We start from the raw sequence: 17,290 nt of genomic DNA, 5'->3' as shown, positions 1-17,290 counted from the left end.
CTACATGATGTTTCGCAGCGACATCCTGTCCTTTGGTGAGACTGGCGCACTTCTGACTTCCGCTGGAACAGAGGGCAGCACGTAGGGTGACGGTAGTTGTCGCGCAGCTGGACTGGTGCTTGCGCTCGAGGACTGAGGGACCGAAAGTGTCGGCTCTGCGAGCGAATGGAAAGGAGGCAACGCTCGTTGGGGCACGCTAGTCGGTGCAGACTGAGGCATAGAGTGGTGGTGTGTGAGCTGAGGGGTAGGCTGGGTGAGCAGTCGCGGTGGTTGTGGTCTCTCGTAGTTGGGCTCCCGGAAGGCAGGCGCAGGCTTGGGTACAGAGGCTTCACTGCGGTGGAGTGGCGGGAGTTGTAGTGAGCCGCGTCGCCTGTGCAGGTCGTATGAGGAGTCGTCTTCGGGCGCAAAGCCAGTAGTAGGCAAGTAGCGAGTGGAAGAGCTCTTGCGCTCTTCCCTGCTGCCGACTAATGGAGCAAGTGTGATGTCGAGAGGAGAGGCTGCGCCACGAGGCGAGCGCGACTCTGAGCCAGTGTCGGTGATGAGGGAAGGAGCGCCATCAGCAGATACGATGGAGTAGCCAGAAGGCGAGGGCATGGGTGTCTCGAATCCTCGTGCTCGTACTGTGGCGGATGCTCCATAGGCTGAGATGTCAAGTGGCTGCGGGCGCGATCCGGGGTATGGCTCGAAACGCTGGGGCTGGGGCAGCTTGAGTGCATGTGGAGAGTTGGTTGGGATGTTGAGAGAGGACCTGTGTGAGTCGTGGTATGAAGACATCCGGTGCTCCTCGTGATGAGCCTGGCTGTGGGGTGCTGGATAGTGGTAGCCAGTCTGGTTGTGGTGCATGTGCTCTCGGGATCTTTGTTCAGGACGCTCAGGGTTGCGCTTGCGGCGGTTCTGGCCACCATTCCACCAGTTCTTGACTGCATTGTCGCTGCGTCCCTTTAACCGTCTTGCAATCTCTGCCCATCTCTTGCCCATCTCAGCGACCATCTTCTCAATCAGCTCCCCCTCTTCTCCGGTGATGGGATCATGGTTCAGTGTTGGCTTCAGGTTCTGATGGTAGCGCTCTCTGCATTGCTTTGGTGACCGGGAGCCAATCTCCTGTGAGATGCGTACCCAGTTGTGAGGTCCATTACGGGCGACGAGGTTAACGAGCCACTGATCCTCGTGCTGCGACCAAGGGCCGCGTCTGTGGGCAACCATGTCGAACTCTTCTGAGAGGGAAAGAGCGACACAGGGTTGAAGTGGGGTATTGGATCCGCGCTGGTATGAATGCGGCGGACGGTGAGCACGTTCAAGGTCAGACTCCTCGATTATGACAAGATGATCAGGGAGATCAAGCTGTTGGTTGGACTTGGTCTGTTGTAAAATGTGGGAATGTGCTGCATCGTGGGTTAGTTATGCGTACATCATCGGATTAGGGCAGGCGAGGAAGCAACCAACACTATCTCAAAACATTTGGTGATCAAATGCAACGAATGACAGTAGGTGTAGTTGGGATGCAGCGCAGGCTGAATTGTAGTAGTGCTGAGAGCACGGTACAACAAATGCAGCCGACGACAGGGAGAGGTGATGAGTGAGAGTGGGACGTACCTGATTGTGCGGGTGAGAAGCACAGAGCAAAGTGTCAGTGTCGATTGTTGTATGGTAGAGGGGAAGTTGAATGATGGTCGACGTTGTTAGACGAGCCAACGGTAACGTGGTAGAGGCGGGCACTGGTATATATCACGACGGGCGCGGGGAGGAGTAGTCAGGACACTTGGACGCCAAGGCGGTCGAGGAGCTATTGACTTGTTCGGGACGGGCAGATGTGAGCGAGGATTCTGCTTTTCAGACGATGCGGCTAAGGCACTGGTGAGATGGTGGACGGAGAGCGCTGGGGCGTCATGCGGCGCTCTGAGCGACTAGCTGGGCCCTGAGCAGCAGAGGGCTAATGTAATCGTTGTCGACGACGCACACAAGCAGCGATGGACCTGGTTAGGTGCCAGATCGTCGGATTCGACAAGTACCCTGTATCACATCGTGGCATGGCGTATGGCGCTCGCCCGGCGCCGACTTGGGACGGCAGAAAAAGCAAGCGTTGCGCCCAGCTCGCATTACCACCCTGGAAACAAGCGTAGTGAAGTGCTCCCCCCTGCGACGCTCCCTGGCCGCCGACAGCGCGCTCGTCCCCGCCGGCGGCCCACCGCTCGCGCGAAATGGTCGCATTCGCTGGGGCCCCTGGCCGTTTCGTTGTCGATTCATGATGGTGCACGCTAGCAGCAAGGCCGGTGGGATTCAGAAGACACCATGGAGACAGTCAAAGATACCCCCACTCGGCGCGATACTTGGACAGCCCCTGCCCACAGTAAAACCAAACATATCGACCGCCGTAGGATTGAGCAGCAGCCTCAGCCAGCCAGCCTCAGCGGCATCCAGGATGCTCCAGTGGGCTCGACGTGGTCCCCATCATGACAAGCTCTGTGTACCGTCACCCTGGTTCAGGAAGGCCGGACATGCGCCTTGGGCCCTCTGGCGCGCTTGTCGCCCTTGCCTGACAGCCATGATGGACATGTTGGGTTTGCAGTGTCAAGCAACGTGGTCTACAAGTCTCCGTGATGCCGTTTCCCCATGGCAAACTGCGCTGAACTGGTGTCTCGAGCAGGCCGGCCGTCGACACGAGGCAGGCCTCTCCAGCGCCGCACGATGCACGTTGCAGTCAGCACTTGGGCGTCGATCAAACGGGTGCTGGTGCTGGGTGCGGACCGGGCGCGAGTAGTGTGATCGTCACCGGCCCTCACATTGGAGGACACGAGGTCGGCGAGGTGCGCTTGGCATCACGACGTCTCCTTTTCGGGCCTGTCGTTCTCCCGAGGCTAGCGCGGTGCACTCACATCGAACTGGGCGTGTTTCTGGTGTTCTATTTTCTGGCGAGTGCGACACACAACCTGTTTCCTGAGGCGTGTGTCTCTGGCCGCGCTGGGGTGGAGTTGAGGGCGAGGGTGTCTGCTGGCGGCCGTTGGTGGGCTGGAGTGATCTGCCGGCGGGACAGTAGCGAAAAGTAGCGAGCCCGCTCAACTGGACCGCCTGCACCAGTGAGCGCCTGCCGTGGCATTTGGAATATTGCCAGCTAGTACAGTAGCCCTCGATTTGCGCTCCAGCCCTTTTCGGCAGCCTCGGAGGCCACTCGTGCACGCTTTGGGATGGGCAAAACCGTTGCTGGCCAAAACACATCGTCACTCTCGCTCCCATTCTATCGTCGCCGAAGTCACCCACTAGGGCGATCGCAACCTGCTGCGGGTATCTTGGTTATACCGTGACGCTATTATCTCGATCGTCCTGCACGCTGCAACGAGACCCTCGAGGGCATGAGTGAGGCTGTCCGTCGCCCAACTTTCTCCATTTATCCCCAGCCCGACGTCGACCTATTACGCCATCGGTGGGGACACTGTACATGTACTCAATCTGATACCGCTGCTGAAGGCTATATCGCGAGTCACCCATGTCGGCGCCGCGCACAATAGAGACAGCCTCGTCCAGACTGCTGCACACCCCACGCGACATGGTTCCAACTCTGTTCCCTCACCCAGCACCAGGGCTTGGTTGCGTTCGGATAGACCGAGGTCTCGCCATTCCTTGTCCGTCGCATGCGGCGCAGGCGTGGCTGATGCATCAGATCCGGGGGTTTCATCGCTCTTACCGTTGGCGGCCTAGCGCGTCCCGGTTGCAAGGCCTAGCGTTCACGGGACGCACAGCATCCGGCCGAGTGGGTGCTTTGTTTCGCTGAGCCTCAGCCGCTTTCTGCTGCACATGCGCTCCAATGCAGCAACCTCGCCGTTCACCCGACGACTTTATTTGTCCAATCTGCCCTTGCCATCCATACGTTCGCTTCAAATCGCCTGCAGGACTCAACGGTCGCCGTCGCCGATCGCTTCCGAGCCCGCAATTTCGACGAACGAATGACAATTCCATGCGTTGCATTTGCAATTCTGCTACATGCACGCAGACGTGTGGCCCGCCGCTGATTCAGCACCCCCGTCTTGACCAGGGTCGTGAGCGATCGTAGGAACAAACTCTCGCCAAACACGCAGGCCTGTCTTTCGCGTTCGGATTCGCGCAACGGCTGTTTGTCTTGAGAGCGCCCTGCCTGAGTCGCCTAATCGCCAAACCATGTACCACCGAATGTCATCCATGACCCTCGACCCCTTCTGTTCCTCGGAGCACCGCGCGGGGTCTTCCGCTTGGTCGATGAAATCTGAAATCCTAGCTCGCTGCCCGTCGTGGTTGGCTGCTTCGTACGTCTGCCGCAGCTATACGCCTGCCCATCCTCAACCATGCCGCGCAGCATCCCGTCCTGTGGGACGAACGGTGGTTCCAACACTGAGGTGTGGCTCCTGCCGTGTTCGCTGCAATGTCTGAGCAGGACAATTTGCAGACACAGCATTTTGCCATGGCTAGCACGCTTTCGTGTCACGTCTTCCATATGACCTCGACCGAAGATGCTCGGCCCTTGGTCTATATCCATGTCGACGCTGCAACTGCTCCCGATGCCAGAGTGCATCCTGTGCAAGAGCGGCATCTTTCCGCGCTACCTTCCGCGCGCCTCGTAACCCTCTTGCGAGTCGCGGAATATTGGATGTCGTCGGCGAAAGTCCCCTAGCCAGGATTGCCCTCTCTCTTGGCCGGCACAAAGAGAGGATGTGCGCGGGTGGAAGGGGATGAAAGACCCACGGATTGGCAAAACCTTCGCAACGTGTTCCCTGCAAGTGACTCTACGCCTCCATCACCAAGCGTCTCGCAACACACGCCGCATAGTGCACCCGATGTGCACCTTACAGCAACGGCGACCGATGTCGACCAAGTTACCATCTTGACATCCTGCGCTGTGCAACTATGTGATCGCCGAGGACGGTTCTAGAGTCAACAGTAGTACGCTCACACCTTGCTTGTCTGACTGCCCCGCCCCCAATATCGTATTGGTAGTGATAAATCGTCATGGACGGCACAATCCGACCAGGGTTTGCGGAAGCACGCACTGCCGTAAACAATTCTCCAGCAAAGGAAGGGGTGCGAGACCCGTGTGGATTTGCATTTCCTCGAATAACTCTCCATAGGATCAGACAGGGATACCCAGCCACGATCTCATAGATCAGATTAACGAATGATCTGCGCTCAGCCAATAGCAAAGCCAACTCGCTGCGTCAATCTTCTGAAACTCATTACCCACCTTCGACTGTCGTTTGTTCTTCCGTCGTGGCTTGTTCATATCGACCGGGACTCCCATTGGTGGTTGCGCGTACCGCTGTTCCCAAAACAGACTGCGGTTGACGAAACGTCTTCAAATTGAGGTTCGCAGCTCACGGTTATTTGACAGCGGCAGACCAGCGGCCAAACTGATCGACTTGTCCGCGCAGTGGCCCGCTCCAGCCTCACTATACAAGGCACCCACGCATGGATGGCAGCACAGCTCAGCACCTGGCCTACATGCGACTTTTGATTTTACACTCTACGCTGCACTCATGCTTCAGAAGTCTCTGGGGTGGTGGCACTACACCACCGTGCAGTCTTCACGCAGGAGCTCATGCGGCAGATTGTCGTCTCTGACTCGTCATCGACTCCATCTGCACACGTTAGCGCGCTGCTGCGGCGCATCCTCTCGACTGGTCCAAAGCAAGATGCGGCGCCAGCGAGGGAAGGCCGTTTAGCTTAGATCTGAGCGGCCGCCGAATCGGATCGGCATGCCCCACCAAAACCCCTTTCTCCTCGCTCAAAGGGCTGCAAAAGTAAGTAAAACCATATTCTGGTCAGCAATTGCTATCCGAAATCAGCAGCCAAGGTTGTTGGCATCCTGTACGACTCGTCGCTCGGCCCATGCCGACACACACCTTGTTGTTGCCTCTCAACATCTCCATGATTCGCCGGGAATGTGCGTGACTTGCATCACCCGCCCACACGGAAAATAGCACTGGCCGGCTGATCATCTGTTTCGGAATTTCACCGTCTGGCGAGACGTTAATGGCGTTGATCACGATGACACCTTACCAAGCCCTTTGGGGATCGTCAATAGACATGATGCGGATGACCTCGCCGAGATACTAGCACTTGGTGATGAATGCGTGTGCACGCAAAATCTTGTACTAGGACCGGCCTGTCGGTCCAGGCACTTGGTTCCGTACCTATTGAATGAACCTATGTCACCGATCCCGCGTTCGGCCGTGGCCATGCAATGCCCGCAGCCGCACCACTACCCGCACAACATGGAGCGGCGCCGAACCCTCGTTGTCAACGCTTGGGAAAGCTTTCTCTTTACTGTACTCCCAAGGCCGGCCATGGTGTCATACTCCTTCCTTTGCTTAAGGTCCATGTGTGCGTGCTATGATCTGCAACACTGATGATCGACCGGATGACCACATCCGGAAGGAGATCCACGACTCGTGAGCCTGCTTGCGTGCTCATGGCGATCAGGGTATAATCTTTGCTTTTTCGTTTTCTGTAGGGCTCGCAGTCAAGGCATTCACTGCACCGCCTCGCCTTACGTTTTCATCCCCTTTTGTGTACTGCCGAATTTCCGAATCCAATCCTTTGCAATGCAACATTGCTGTATCAGTTGCTGCCCTATGCTTCAACGAGGCATCCATCAAACACAGGGCACCACTCACGACGTTCAGGAACGTCAACGGTCGGCCCCGTTCACGTCAGAGGCATGATCTAGCATCAAATGGGATCCTCGTACAGGGATAATCGCTTCACTTTGTTGGCAAGAGCTGGATGAGCGTTCACCGTTTCTTGACAGAGACAGCGCTGCACGTCCCTATGTCGTTGAGAATGACAGCGCATCGTGCGAGTAGGATGTACCCACACTATGCAGAGTTGTCAAGCCGTGTAGAGCCACTCACGGTTTATTGTTGACCGGCATTCGCTCGGTTTCGCATCCTTTCACACGATAGCCATAATCCTGGCTGGACAGTACCTGAGGGATTCTCCGGAAGGCAGCGCCGATCTGCATGCAGCACAATGTTGCCTGTTAGCTTATGGTTACCGCTTTCGGATTATCAGCTTATCGTTTTGTTCTCTTAATACGCCGAGCACCAATCATGGAGACGAGTCGAGCAACTTCGAGGCACTGCAGAATCCTGTTTTGCGGACTCGCTATTCTTTTCGACCATCACTGACTCGTCACGACATCGAACGATAATGAGCAGTGTAGCTTTGGGCTCCAAACCTTCACCGTTGGATACGCGCGCTTGTAGGCATGAGAAATTCCGGTGGTTAAGCTGGATATCAGGTTAACCTGAAATCAGTCATGGGAGCGAATGATGATCGCCTCTGCACAGTGCACAAGAGTTTATTCCTCCGTTTTGCTATTCGCTTGATTCAGCGTTGTATATCGTTTTGATGTCATTCCTCAAGCTGTTCTCCTGGCTGAGGACGGCTGTGTTGTCCTACGTGAGAACGCGGGTACGTCTGACTCTGCTATGCCAGACAATCGATCTATGCACCTTTCTCCAGCGAAGTCTCGCAGCAATTTTACTTTGCTTTCCCTTTTTGGCTTGTTCCTCAGTCTTCCATCAGCCCAAGCTACGGTCTGCGTCTGCTATCACCTGTTCGGTTATCAAGTGCAGCTGCTGTGTGGTTGTAAGACAGCCGCCCAGGAATCTGTCACAACATTCACCATCTCTTTTTACACATCACTTCTTCTACTGTGGCGCTGACAATTTCATTAGAATTCTAACCTTACAACTGGAGTACCCCCTACACAACGAATACTATTCCGGACGTGAACCCAGGCATTCACCAGTACTCAGAATAGCCACAGGCTCAGCTCGTCAAGCTCGTCACACCGGTCGATAAGAAGCACCGCCTCGCTTCCATTCTCAACGATGCTGTGGAAACTGCTATCTCACGCATCGCACTTGCTGCATAAGTACCACCTTACGTTGTGCCTTCCACGACACGCGATGTCCGTTCCGAAATCCCGTTAAGGTACCTTGACAGCGCCGAACACCAAGACCCAGGGCCACGGTAAAAGTACGAAGCTTGTCTACACATGGTCATACAATTAACCCTTGCGGTCATGAGTGGCGGAAGAATTGAGACGGATATAGTGAGTTGATGATACACGGCAGTTTAGGGTTGGACGTGGGGTAACGCAATGACGAGGTGCAACTTGCTGATTAAATTGCGCAGTTAAGCGGTGCATGGGCTGCACCTATTCCATCACTACAATTAGGTCGACGGATGCGAACACGCGACTAGGCATCATGGAACAGCTCAGCGAGATGAACACCACACACACAAACAGGGTTGGGGCAAAATACCCCACCGAAAGATGGACAACATTCCTCTATACGAAGCCACGCAGGTTCACTCGCTAAACGTTCAGCTACCCTGCCCTCAGCATCCACGAGCTGCATGTGCACACTTCAGCAGCCATCTTACATGAGCAGCACGGCAATCCCGGTTGGCGAGGGCTATAGCTCAGCCAGCAAGCACATACCCCTCGTGCTCTCTGGTGCCACCCTTCGGAAGCCCGTCAGAAGCTGAACACGAACCCGGGGCCTCGCACCTGGGTCCAACGCCCGGAAGCGCCGCCTACTGTAGCATGCTTCTAGGGAGTTTCTAAAGGGTCGCACGGCGCGCACGCGAACGTCTGACTGCGTTATCGGCTGGCCGCTGCGCAGGTCTCGTCACCTCCTTCAGACGATTCAAGGACCCTCAAGCACGCGAAACCCCTCCCAGCACTGTTTCTCACAACCCCATTGTTTCTCTGTCTCTCTTCCCGCCAGGGTGTCATACTCCTACAGGTGAATGAATCTGTACCTCCCGGTCGCATTTCGCACCATACTCCCCAATCTGTCAGTCGCGCGGGCCGCAGCCGTCCGGAACCAATCTCCAGCGTCATCCACCCGTGGCTTGCAGCTTGTCTTGTCTGACACAAGGACAAGGGCCCTGGCCTCCCCCATGCACCCAACCAAACAACGGCGGGGTTCGGACGCAACCAGGGCACTCAAACCTCACGCATCTAGGCATGCAAGCGAGCAGAGGCCAAAATTGCCCGCCTTAAGCCACGAGGCAGCAAAAGCCGTTGTGCCACGCTAAACTTGATTTATTTATAGCGTTGCGCTGGGCTAACGTGCATTCCTTCCACCCAGGTATCATATCTCACGTCTCGGGAGTCGGAGACGGCAGGTAGATGTGCGTGTAAATCCGCCGGCAATCTTGACGCAGAAGCGCGATATCACATTGCGGCGCGGTTTCCCTTGACTTTGTACAGTTGCCTGCGGGTGTCGCGGTGTTCGCGATAGTGGATAGTGGAGCCCTGTATTAGGCCCGATGCCACCCGTCATCTACGACTTTGCTGTGCATCGCCCGTTTGCAGTAGAAGGCGCGAAATTCTTTGCGTCGCAGATGTGGAGACAATTGCGGCTGATGAAGTAATGTACACGGTATGTCACTCTGAACATGGCCCTTTGTGTAAGTGCTCGCCGGGGCCTTGTACAGTACTGATAATTCTGTACCGTGTGGCTTCGTACCAGGGGAAACTGTCCGACGTTCTTTCCGGCTTGTCGAACAGTCCGAAAGCAGTATCTCATTCATTGCACCGAGGATGTGTTGCTCATACGATACTAATCACAAATGACAGGGCCTTCCGCTGGTCAAGTCAATAGGTAAACTCACCGCAACCAACCCCACATCGTCATCGTTGAGTAGGCTACGACCAGCCCGTGCACATGGCTGCCCACATCACGATTCTGCAGCTGCATCTCATGTCCTGCAGCCGGTAAGCATCCACGGACCTCCTCCTGGGTATACAATCAATTCTATGACATCCCGACACTTGTTTCTCTTAGTCAACGTATCGGCCGAAGGCCGTGTTTACGCACGAAAGCAGAACGAGGACCCTGCGTCCCATCCCCCTGCTAATATCGCATCGGTCAGATTTCTCGATATGATAGCTGTAGATGTCTGGGGTAAGTTTGAGGGTGAGTGAGGCGAATGAACAGAGCAAGGGCAAGTCAGCAAGGGGGTGGGCAAAGTGTAAGACCGAGGTACGATATCATTGGGAGAGTAGACGAGAATCATGCCATTGGGTATCATGGTCATCTCAGCGGGTGGTCCCAACAACTTGGTAAGCTAGTTCAACGGGCGCGTAACTGTGACTGGTAGGTTGGTTCGGACAGTTTGCCCTTGCCTTTACATGCAGATTAGGTGCTTTGGGCTGTTGCGTTGCTGCCGTATTTTGATGCGTTTTTTCTTTCTCCCTCTCGATGATGCAGGACCCTAAACCTTTTCGTGTGTCGTGCGTCTGCTTCTAGAACAACCGTCTTAAGCGAAAATGGCCTGTTTTCCAGCCTTAGCCTCGTGCTTTGGGCCTCTACGTCGTCATATTGAGACAAGGCAAAGTTAACAATGGGCGCCTGCAAGCGACAGCGCGTCACAATCCACATTTTCCACGCCCCCAATTCTTGTCGCGAAGCAGAAAATCCTTCAGCCTCCTGCTGCATGTCCGCTTCTTCCGAGTCAGTTGGGCAAGAAGACATGGTCGGTTTGCATCCGCCCGTCCAGCGAACCAAGTCGCGTCCTAACTACCTCATGACTCTAATGTTTCTAATGTTTTAACGTAATTTTATTGCTAAGACGCTAGTCTCTAAGTAAGTTTCCTCCTATAATTCTACTTTAGCATTTTATTATTTCTACTAACTTATACTTACTAGCTACTTTAAGCTACTACTATCTTAGTCTATTAAATTACTTACTATACTTAGTAATAATAGCATTTATAACTATAAGTATTACGTTATTAGTAGTAAGTAGCTAGTTTCTATCTATAAAAGTTATATTTACTAGTATTTATAATAGTAAGTTATTTAAAGCGTTAATCTCTAGCTATATAATATTAATATTATTATACTAGCTAATTACTATATTTTATTAGTAGTAATTACTTTAATACTTCTAGCTATTTATAAATCTTACTTAGGCTAATTTTATAGTATAGAAGCTTAACTAGCTTAATATAGTAGCTACTTTTAAAGTACTTTACTACTAGCGTATATATCTTTTTTACTTTATCTAAGTTATTAATAGAATAATATCTTAGTACTAGAAGTAAGTGTAGTTTAGCGTTAGTAAGAGCTAAGCTTAGAAGCTAATATAGTATTACTATAATAAAAAATTTAGATAAAGATAAATAATATAGTAATAGCACTTTATATACTTAAACTTTAACTATAGTTTTATAGTATAAGCTATCTTATTATAGAGTTATTTTAAAAACTTATTACTATACTATAAATATATATAAAAACGTACTAGCTTAAACTTTATTAGTAAATTATAGTTATTATATACCTAACTACTTAATATACTATTAAAGTTATTATAATTAGATTATTACGAGACAAGCGCGCAAACAAGAAGAACTACCTTATAATCTCCCGCGCCCTGCGCCACACGAATCCTTCCAACAGGGCCAAAACGGTAAAACTAAACATTTTTATCCTGTTTTGTATCCGGATCGTCTTACTTCCGGAATCCTTTAACGAATCCATTGCATCCTCGATTGCTGCTTTGGGTAAGGGCGCCTCGCCAATTTGGTGTTGCACGCAGCGAACGGTTGGTAATGGTGTTTTGTGGAGAGCTGGCATGCTGCTTGTCGGCGGCACCGCACGTATGAGACGTTTGAACTGTTGACGAGAAGCGTAGGAGGTGCTGCAACTGGATTGTTTGGGGTGCAGACTGCGACATTATGGTTGGTGGTAATGAAATGCCGAGCTGGGTTTTTCAGCTCGAACGGTCCACACCTTTTCTCTCTACCTCACGACTCAGCACTACAACCACTCGTCCGGTACTTGCAGGCGACAAACGGCTTGGATGACATGCACTACCTAAACCACTCTTGGCAATACCGCGGTTCCGTGCAACGACGTCCTGAACGGTACCGCGCGGACTGGGCCGCTCCTTCGTGGCAACTTGCTGGGTTGATCACCTTATCCGTCTGGAGATAACCGGGAAACCCTCACCTCGGCACCCAAGCGGGCTGACGGCCATAGTAATCACTCGATTCGAGCATCGCCATGCCGAGCCAGACACTTCGCCGAGGTGGTTTCGCTTCGGGTGGTGATTGAGGCTGCGCTATGATGGGTGTGGACATGCATAAGCGATGGCGATCTCCTGCTTTGAGCGTGTCGCAGTGTTGATGGCGATGGGAATAGAGCAGTACACAGCAAGGCTGAGGTTGGTTGCTGATTGATGTGCTTCGAGGGTTACGAATAATCAACACAGATCAAGCGTGTGTCACTATCATTCGTGCGTTCAGGCTACAATGTGGGGTACCGTTATTCGTGTAGACGCGGCAGTGATGTTATCGCTATGTATTTCTATTCCAAAGTGATCTCGAATTCTCATAATGAGGGTAGCTATCCCTTCTTATCAACGTAGAAGTGTCTGTTCTCTCACTAAATAGTGATTCCTGATGGATGGATAGAGTCGACGCATAAGCAGATTCCACGACTCTGAAGTAGCCATACAAAAGATACATTGCAAAGAGTCTAAACCTTATCCCTCCTACCTAACCCAATGAGCAGTAGAGTACACAAGACTGCTCGCAGACCTTGATCGGACGACTTGTTGATGCACTGGTCACCAAGTAGTAATATCTCGAGTATGATCATCGAAAGAGGCAGCAAGCGGGTCGTGACAGTGTTAAAGAGAATAAAAGCACGATACATCTGCATCGACTTACCCTGAACGCCATCTATTACATCTGTTCTCCCAAGTGTGCGTCGATGCATTGATTTTGTCGCATCATTACTTTCTCGCTTTCGACTTTGCTTTATCGATCTCAACAGTTTATAATTCTATTTTCCATACAGCTAGAACGATCTCGAATGTTACCTTCTTCGTCGTGGTTCGAAACTGCACCCTTCTGCCCATCACGCTATAGTAGATGCACAGTTTTTACTTCACGCATCGTCCTCGCGATCTATCTCAAACTTGCATAAGGTACATTCTCGTAGCTGGAAGATTTTAGTACTGCACACCAGACAGTCAAGTTCCTCCTCCAATAGCTTTTGTGACGCAGTGAGTTAAAATCCTAAACCTAATAAAACCCTCTAGTGTTGTACTTCGAGCATGTTGAATACTCTTTATCAGTGACTGCGAAATGTGTAGACATCTCTAAGCGGAGTGGCATCTTTACTTATGCTTACTTGTCTACATCTGACATCGACTACTCCTTAGCTTACGTCTAGTACTTCGTACACAGTAGATCTTCGCGGTCAACAGAACCCAATGTCTACTTTGGACTCTCAATTGGCGGATTTGTCTATTTTCGCAACGACACTGCTATTTCGCAACGATTTCGATTCCATCTTCTTCTCTAGTCGCAATGAATCTATCGTTAGCACTGCTTCCTCGAGTGATAGCTCTCATTCATCGAGGCACAAGTTATCAAAGTAAAAAAGTGAATTCGAACTATGTACAGGCGACGTTCGCAAATTGATGTGTACAGTATGAGAAAGGTAAGAAGGTAACTACGTAGCACTCTTATGATCCATATCCATCCATCCCGGGGTCATTTGTAAAGATGACTTCATGATTCAAAAGAATCGTCTATGCGCAGTAAAGGTCGGAGGTGGCGCTGTCGAACTTGCAGTTGGAGGGGGATTGGATGGCAAGCTAGTTGGTATTAGCATACTGATATGAGGAAATATGTCATGGCTGCGACTTACGTTGATGTAGCCACCGTCACCGCGGCTGTAGAAGGAGTTGTCGGGGCCGGACATGAGGAAGCAGTCGTAGTCGGTGTTGAGGACACCAGACTTGAAGCGGACAGAAGAGAGCTCGCGCATCTGGTTGGGCTTGGTGACCTCGTAGCCCTTGTTGTAGCAGACGGCAGCCTCGCCGGGGCCGGCGCGCTTGATCATCTCGGCGACAGTGGCCTGGGTGAAAGCCTCACGGGCCTGAGTAGTGAGAAAGTTAGTCTGAGAACTGGATATGATTTATAGGGGTTGTGGCTTACAGCGTTCCAGTCAATGGCATCCTTAGCGATGTTGAGGGCAGCAGTGCCGGAAACACCGACAATACCAGAGACAACACCTCCGATGATGGCGATGGAGACGGGGTCGACAACGCGCTTGTCGAGCTCAGGAACAGCGGGGGCAGTCCAGTTGGTCTTGTGAGGGTGAGGGTGAGGCCAGGTAGGGACGGCGGCGGCAGTGCCAGCAAGGAGAGCGGTAGCGAGTTGGAACTTCATTTTGAAAGAAGGTTGATTGGTGATTCAGCGAGTGAAATCGGGTGGATTGTAAGAGGCTGTTGTAGTGATGATTGAAGACTTGATGATCGTGATGAGGATATTGAGGAGTACTTCTCAACCTCTTATATATCCAAAGTCTTGCGCTGATCACCACCCAAGGGGCATATACAGATATCTTATTCGGGCCATCCTCGTTGCTATCTTGCTAAAGCCTCATGTTTCTGAGACCGCCCGGTCAATTGTTTTCATGTACTCCTTGGCTCCAAGCGTGAGGATACATGCGATGGAATATGGCCAAGGAGAGGGATCGTCCGTGTGCCTTGCAGATATGGCGCGAAAACGAGCCATTCGGTGCGATTCCTGAACACGACATCATCAGAGCCTCAATACTCGTCTCCGCTTGTTCGGCGGCACTCATGAGGCTTGCCCGGTTCTAAGCGTGAAGACGCATGAGGCTGATTAGTTGGCTACCTAGGTAGCTTGGCTAAGGAGGTTGCCGTTGGCAGGCAGACATGCTCAATCTTGGATGGATCGTACGTGATGCGAGTCCTTGTCGGGAACCAGTTTCAGAATGCGTTCCTTGCCTATATTATTCACAGGTACTCATCAACAGGTTCTCATCGTTCAGGCGTACCACGGTGCCTGTTCACTGGATATAGATTAATTCGCAGCCGTTTCCCGCGCCGCAGTGACCGCTTGGGACCGCTTAGATTCCCGATCGCGATCCGTGGGAGCTGGGACGTCGTACCCCAGAGGACAGGTTACGCGGTTAACTTACTCAAGCAAGCCGTGGATTGCGCACTGTTCTTGGCATAAGCTTACGGAGGATGCCGAATGCCCGTGACTAACTATTCCTGGTTAGGATCAGCCCCGAAAATTGAGCCGCATTCCATCTTCGAAGATCGTTATACTGAAGCATCATGCTACTGCAGAGGTATGCCAGCCTTCGTACCGGCTTCAAGCCGACTAAGCGCTCGAAATCGTTTGGATGTTTGTTAGCATAGTTGTTATCGTTCTTAGCACGATCCGTATGATTATCACAATCACAAGAAACACGCCGTTTATCCTGAAACGACCATGATCTTCTCTTGGCCTATTTCCTAGCCATGTTAGCGCGTTTATTTGGTGATGCTATCGCGAATTCACGTGTTGAAGAAGTCAGCCTGACCAGATATCTCCGCATGTTTTTTCTTCAGATAAATTAAGCTACGTAGAACCAAGCCGGCAAATCGTATTAAGTTTCACCGGCGACCTGGTCGCTGTCAACTTGATACAAGACGATGACGTAGTACCCGAGACCCTGTGCTATAATCGAGCAACCAATGCCAACCATTGGTCTGACAGCTCACACGTGGATGCCTCTGAGAGACCGACAGTAACCATCCACACGTTACCTCCCAGACCACTCTCTCCGCATCTTCTCGAACCCCTTTACAAGCCCCTGTCCTCCTGTACCCACAGGAATCTCACCTACCTCAAGTCTCCTCGAGAATTCCATTCGCTGCGCAGCTTCAAGATTAGTGTCAAGGATATCTGTACCTTCTGCGGCATCTTGCCACTGTTTAACCGTAACGCTACGAGGATTCTTCCGGCTCTGCTCAACAAGAAATTTGACTTGATCAAGCTGCGTGATGAACTGCTTCAGCGTTTTGATGGCAACGTCGTTCATGGCGACTTCGGCTTGGTACTTTGCATCTTGCTGGCGCTTCTTAAAGAGTTCAACATGGAAGCGATCATCGAATTGGGGCCTGGGCAATGTATGCATTCGTTCTTTTCGAGACATTGTTGATTGTGAAGCGTGACAGCTTGTTTCTCGCGATGGCGGTGCACCAGAGCCTGATGTTCGCCTTACCTTCTCGGCTTCTGCTTTTGGTTTCCCGATATGGGCAGCGAGCGCGACGTAGGCTACATGCGGCACGCCCTCAACCCATTTCGCGGATGGAAGACCCTCCCCGTAGGGAAGACGCGCTGCGAGGTCAAGATATTGCACGCTCCTGGGCAAGTTGACTCGCGGCCAATGTTTCTCGCAGTACTCCACGCGTGCCTCGTTGTTGGAATACGGGTCTTCTTTCGGCCACCCCACTCGTGGCCAAAGCTTCTCTTGCAGGTCCCTTACCGCCGTAAGGTTTAAGTTCGGAACGGCTTGTGGCCTATGCGCTTGCCGGTACCGCTTCGCCTTGTAGTTTGCCAGCGCTATCATGTTCAAGTAGGGAACTTCCTTCGGCCACTTCTCTTTGTGATGAGGCTTTTGATAAATGGCGCGCAACTTGCCAGGAGATTTCTCAAATAGCTGATCCCAGTCTTCCGGTGTGACAGAGTCTCGGTCCGCAGTGTGTTGGCGTCTTAGAACGCGAGACTGCTTCCAGAGTTGACTGACAGCGACTTTCCACGCACGGACTCTGCGCCGCATTATCAGTACCTTGAGGTCATGTGCGCGTTGGGCCTTCCGCTTTGCGACCGAAACCTTAATGCGATGTAGGCGGTTCCTATGTTGCTGTAGCCGGCTGGGCCATCTTGAGACAATGCTATTTAGCCTATGCTGTAGGAGGAGATGCTTGAAGCTGACGCGATTCCAGCGCGTGTAGTGTTCGGATCCACAGCCCATGCTTGAGTACTCGGTTGTATTGATGGTAGTGGGACTTGGCTAGCTACCTAGGTAGTGTTGCCGACAGTTGAAAGGGGCTTGGAAGAGCGTGACGAGTGGGTGATGTAGAGCGCGAGGGTGATGTTGCGGTGGAGGGAAGCACAAGTATATACTAGAGGAATCTGGTTAGCCAGGCGGCAAGAGACGCAAGTGAAAAACTTGCCATAGATGAACGACTGTCGCTCTTCCAATACCAGAGTGTTCTGCATCGCCCATCGCGAATTCAGTGGAGGTAGTAGCAGTACATGTAAGCGACATGCTTCTGATGAAGAGAAGGTAAGAAGATGCTTCCTAGGTATGTCCACTGAGCGCGAAAACCTCCCTATCATTACCAGAGCAGTTGTTGAATGACGTCATGTATCGGGCAAAATAGTCACTCTGTAGAAAGTGGGAGATGAAACGATGCTGAT

General features: G+C 52.0%; 3 protein-coding genes across 3 annotated transcripts; all 3 read right to left on the bottom strand.

Moving 5' to 3' along the window:
* On the bottom strand, positions 1 to 1,203 carry J4E85_009585 (uncharacterized protein; the record flags this gene model as incomplete). Its single annotated transcript, XM_051473805.1, has 1 exon — positions 1 to 1,203. One exon carries the CDS (start codon positions 1,201 to 1,203, stop codon positions 1 to 3), a length of 1,203 nt encoding a protein of 400 aa, XP_051322590.1.
* A 12,390-nt stretch (positions 1,204 to 13,593) lies between these two features.
* J4E85_009584 (uncharacterized protein) lies at positions 13,594 to 14,236 on the bottom strand (the record flags this gene model as incomplete). The annotated part of the gene is made up of 3 exons (XM_051473804.1): positions 13,594 to 13,659; positions 13,713 to 13,943; positions 14,003 to 14,236. 3 exons carry the CDS (start codon positions 14,234 to 14,236, stop codon positions 13,594 to 13,596), a joined length of 531 nt encoding a protein of 176 aa, XP_051322589.1.
* Positions 14,237 to 15,711: 1,475 nt separating this feature from the next.
* On the bottom strand, positions 15,712 to 16,841 carry J4E85_009583 (uncharacterized protein; the record flags this gene model as incomplete). Its single annotated transcript, XM_051473803.1, has 2 exons — positions 15,712 to 15,737; positions 15,776 to 16,841. 2 exons carry the CDS (start codon positions 16,839 to 16,841, stop codon positions 15,712 to 15,714), a joined length of 1,092 nt encoding a protein of 363 aa, XP_051322588.1.
* Positions 16,842 to 17,290: the final 449 nt, after the last annotated feature.

This window comes from Alternaria conjuncta, assembly GCF_024043145.1.
Source record: "Alternaria conjuncta strain BMP 0040 chromosome Unknown scaffold_17, whole genome shotgun sequence".
Lineage (NCBI taxonomy): Eukaryota > Fungi > Ascomycota > Dothideomycetes > Pleosporales > Pleosporaceae > Alternaria > Alternaria conjuncta.
Note: the sequence above shows the minus strand (reverse complement) of the source record. Positions and strands in the feature narration are given on the sequence as shown.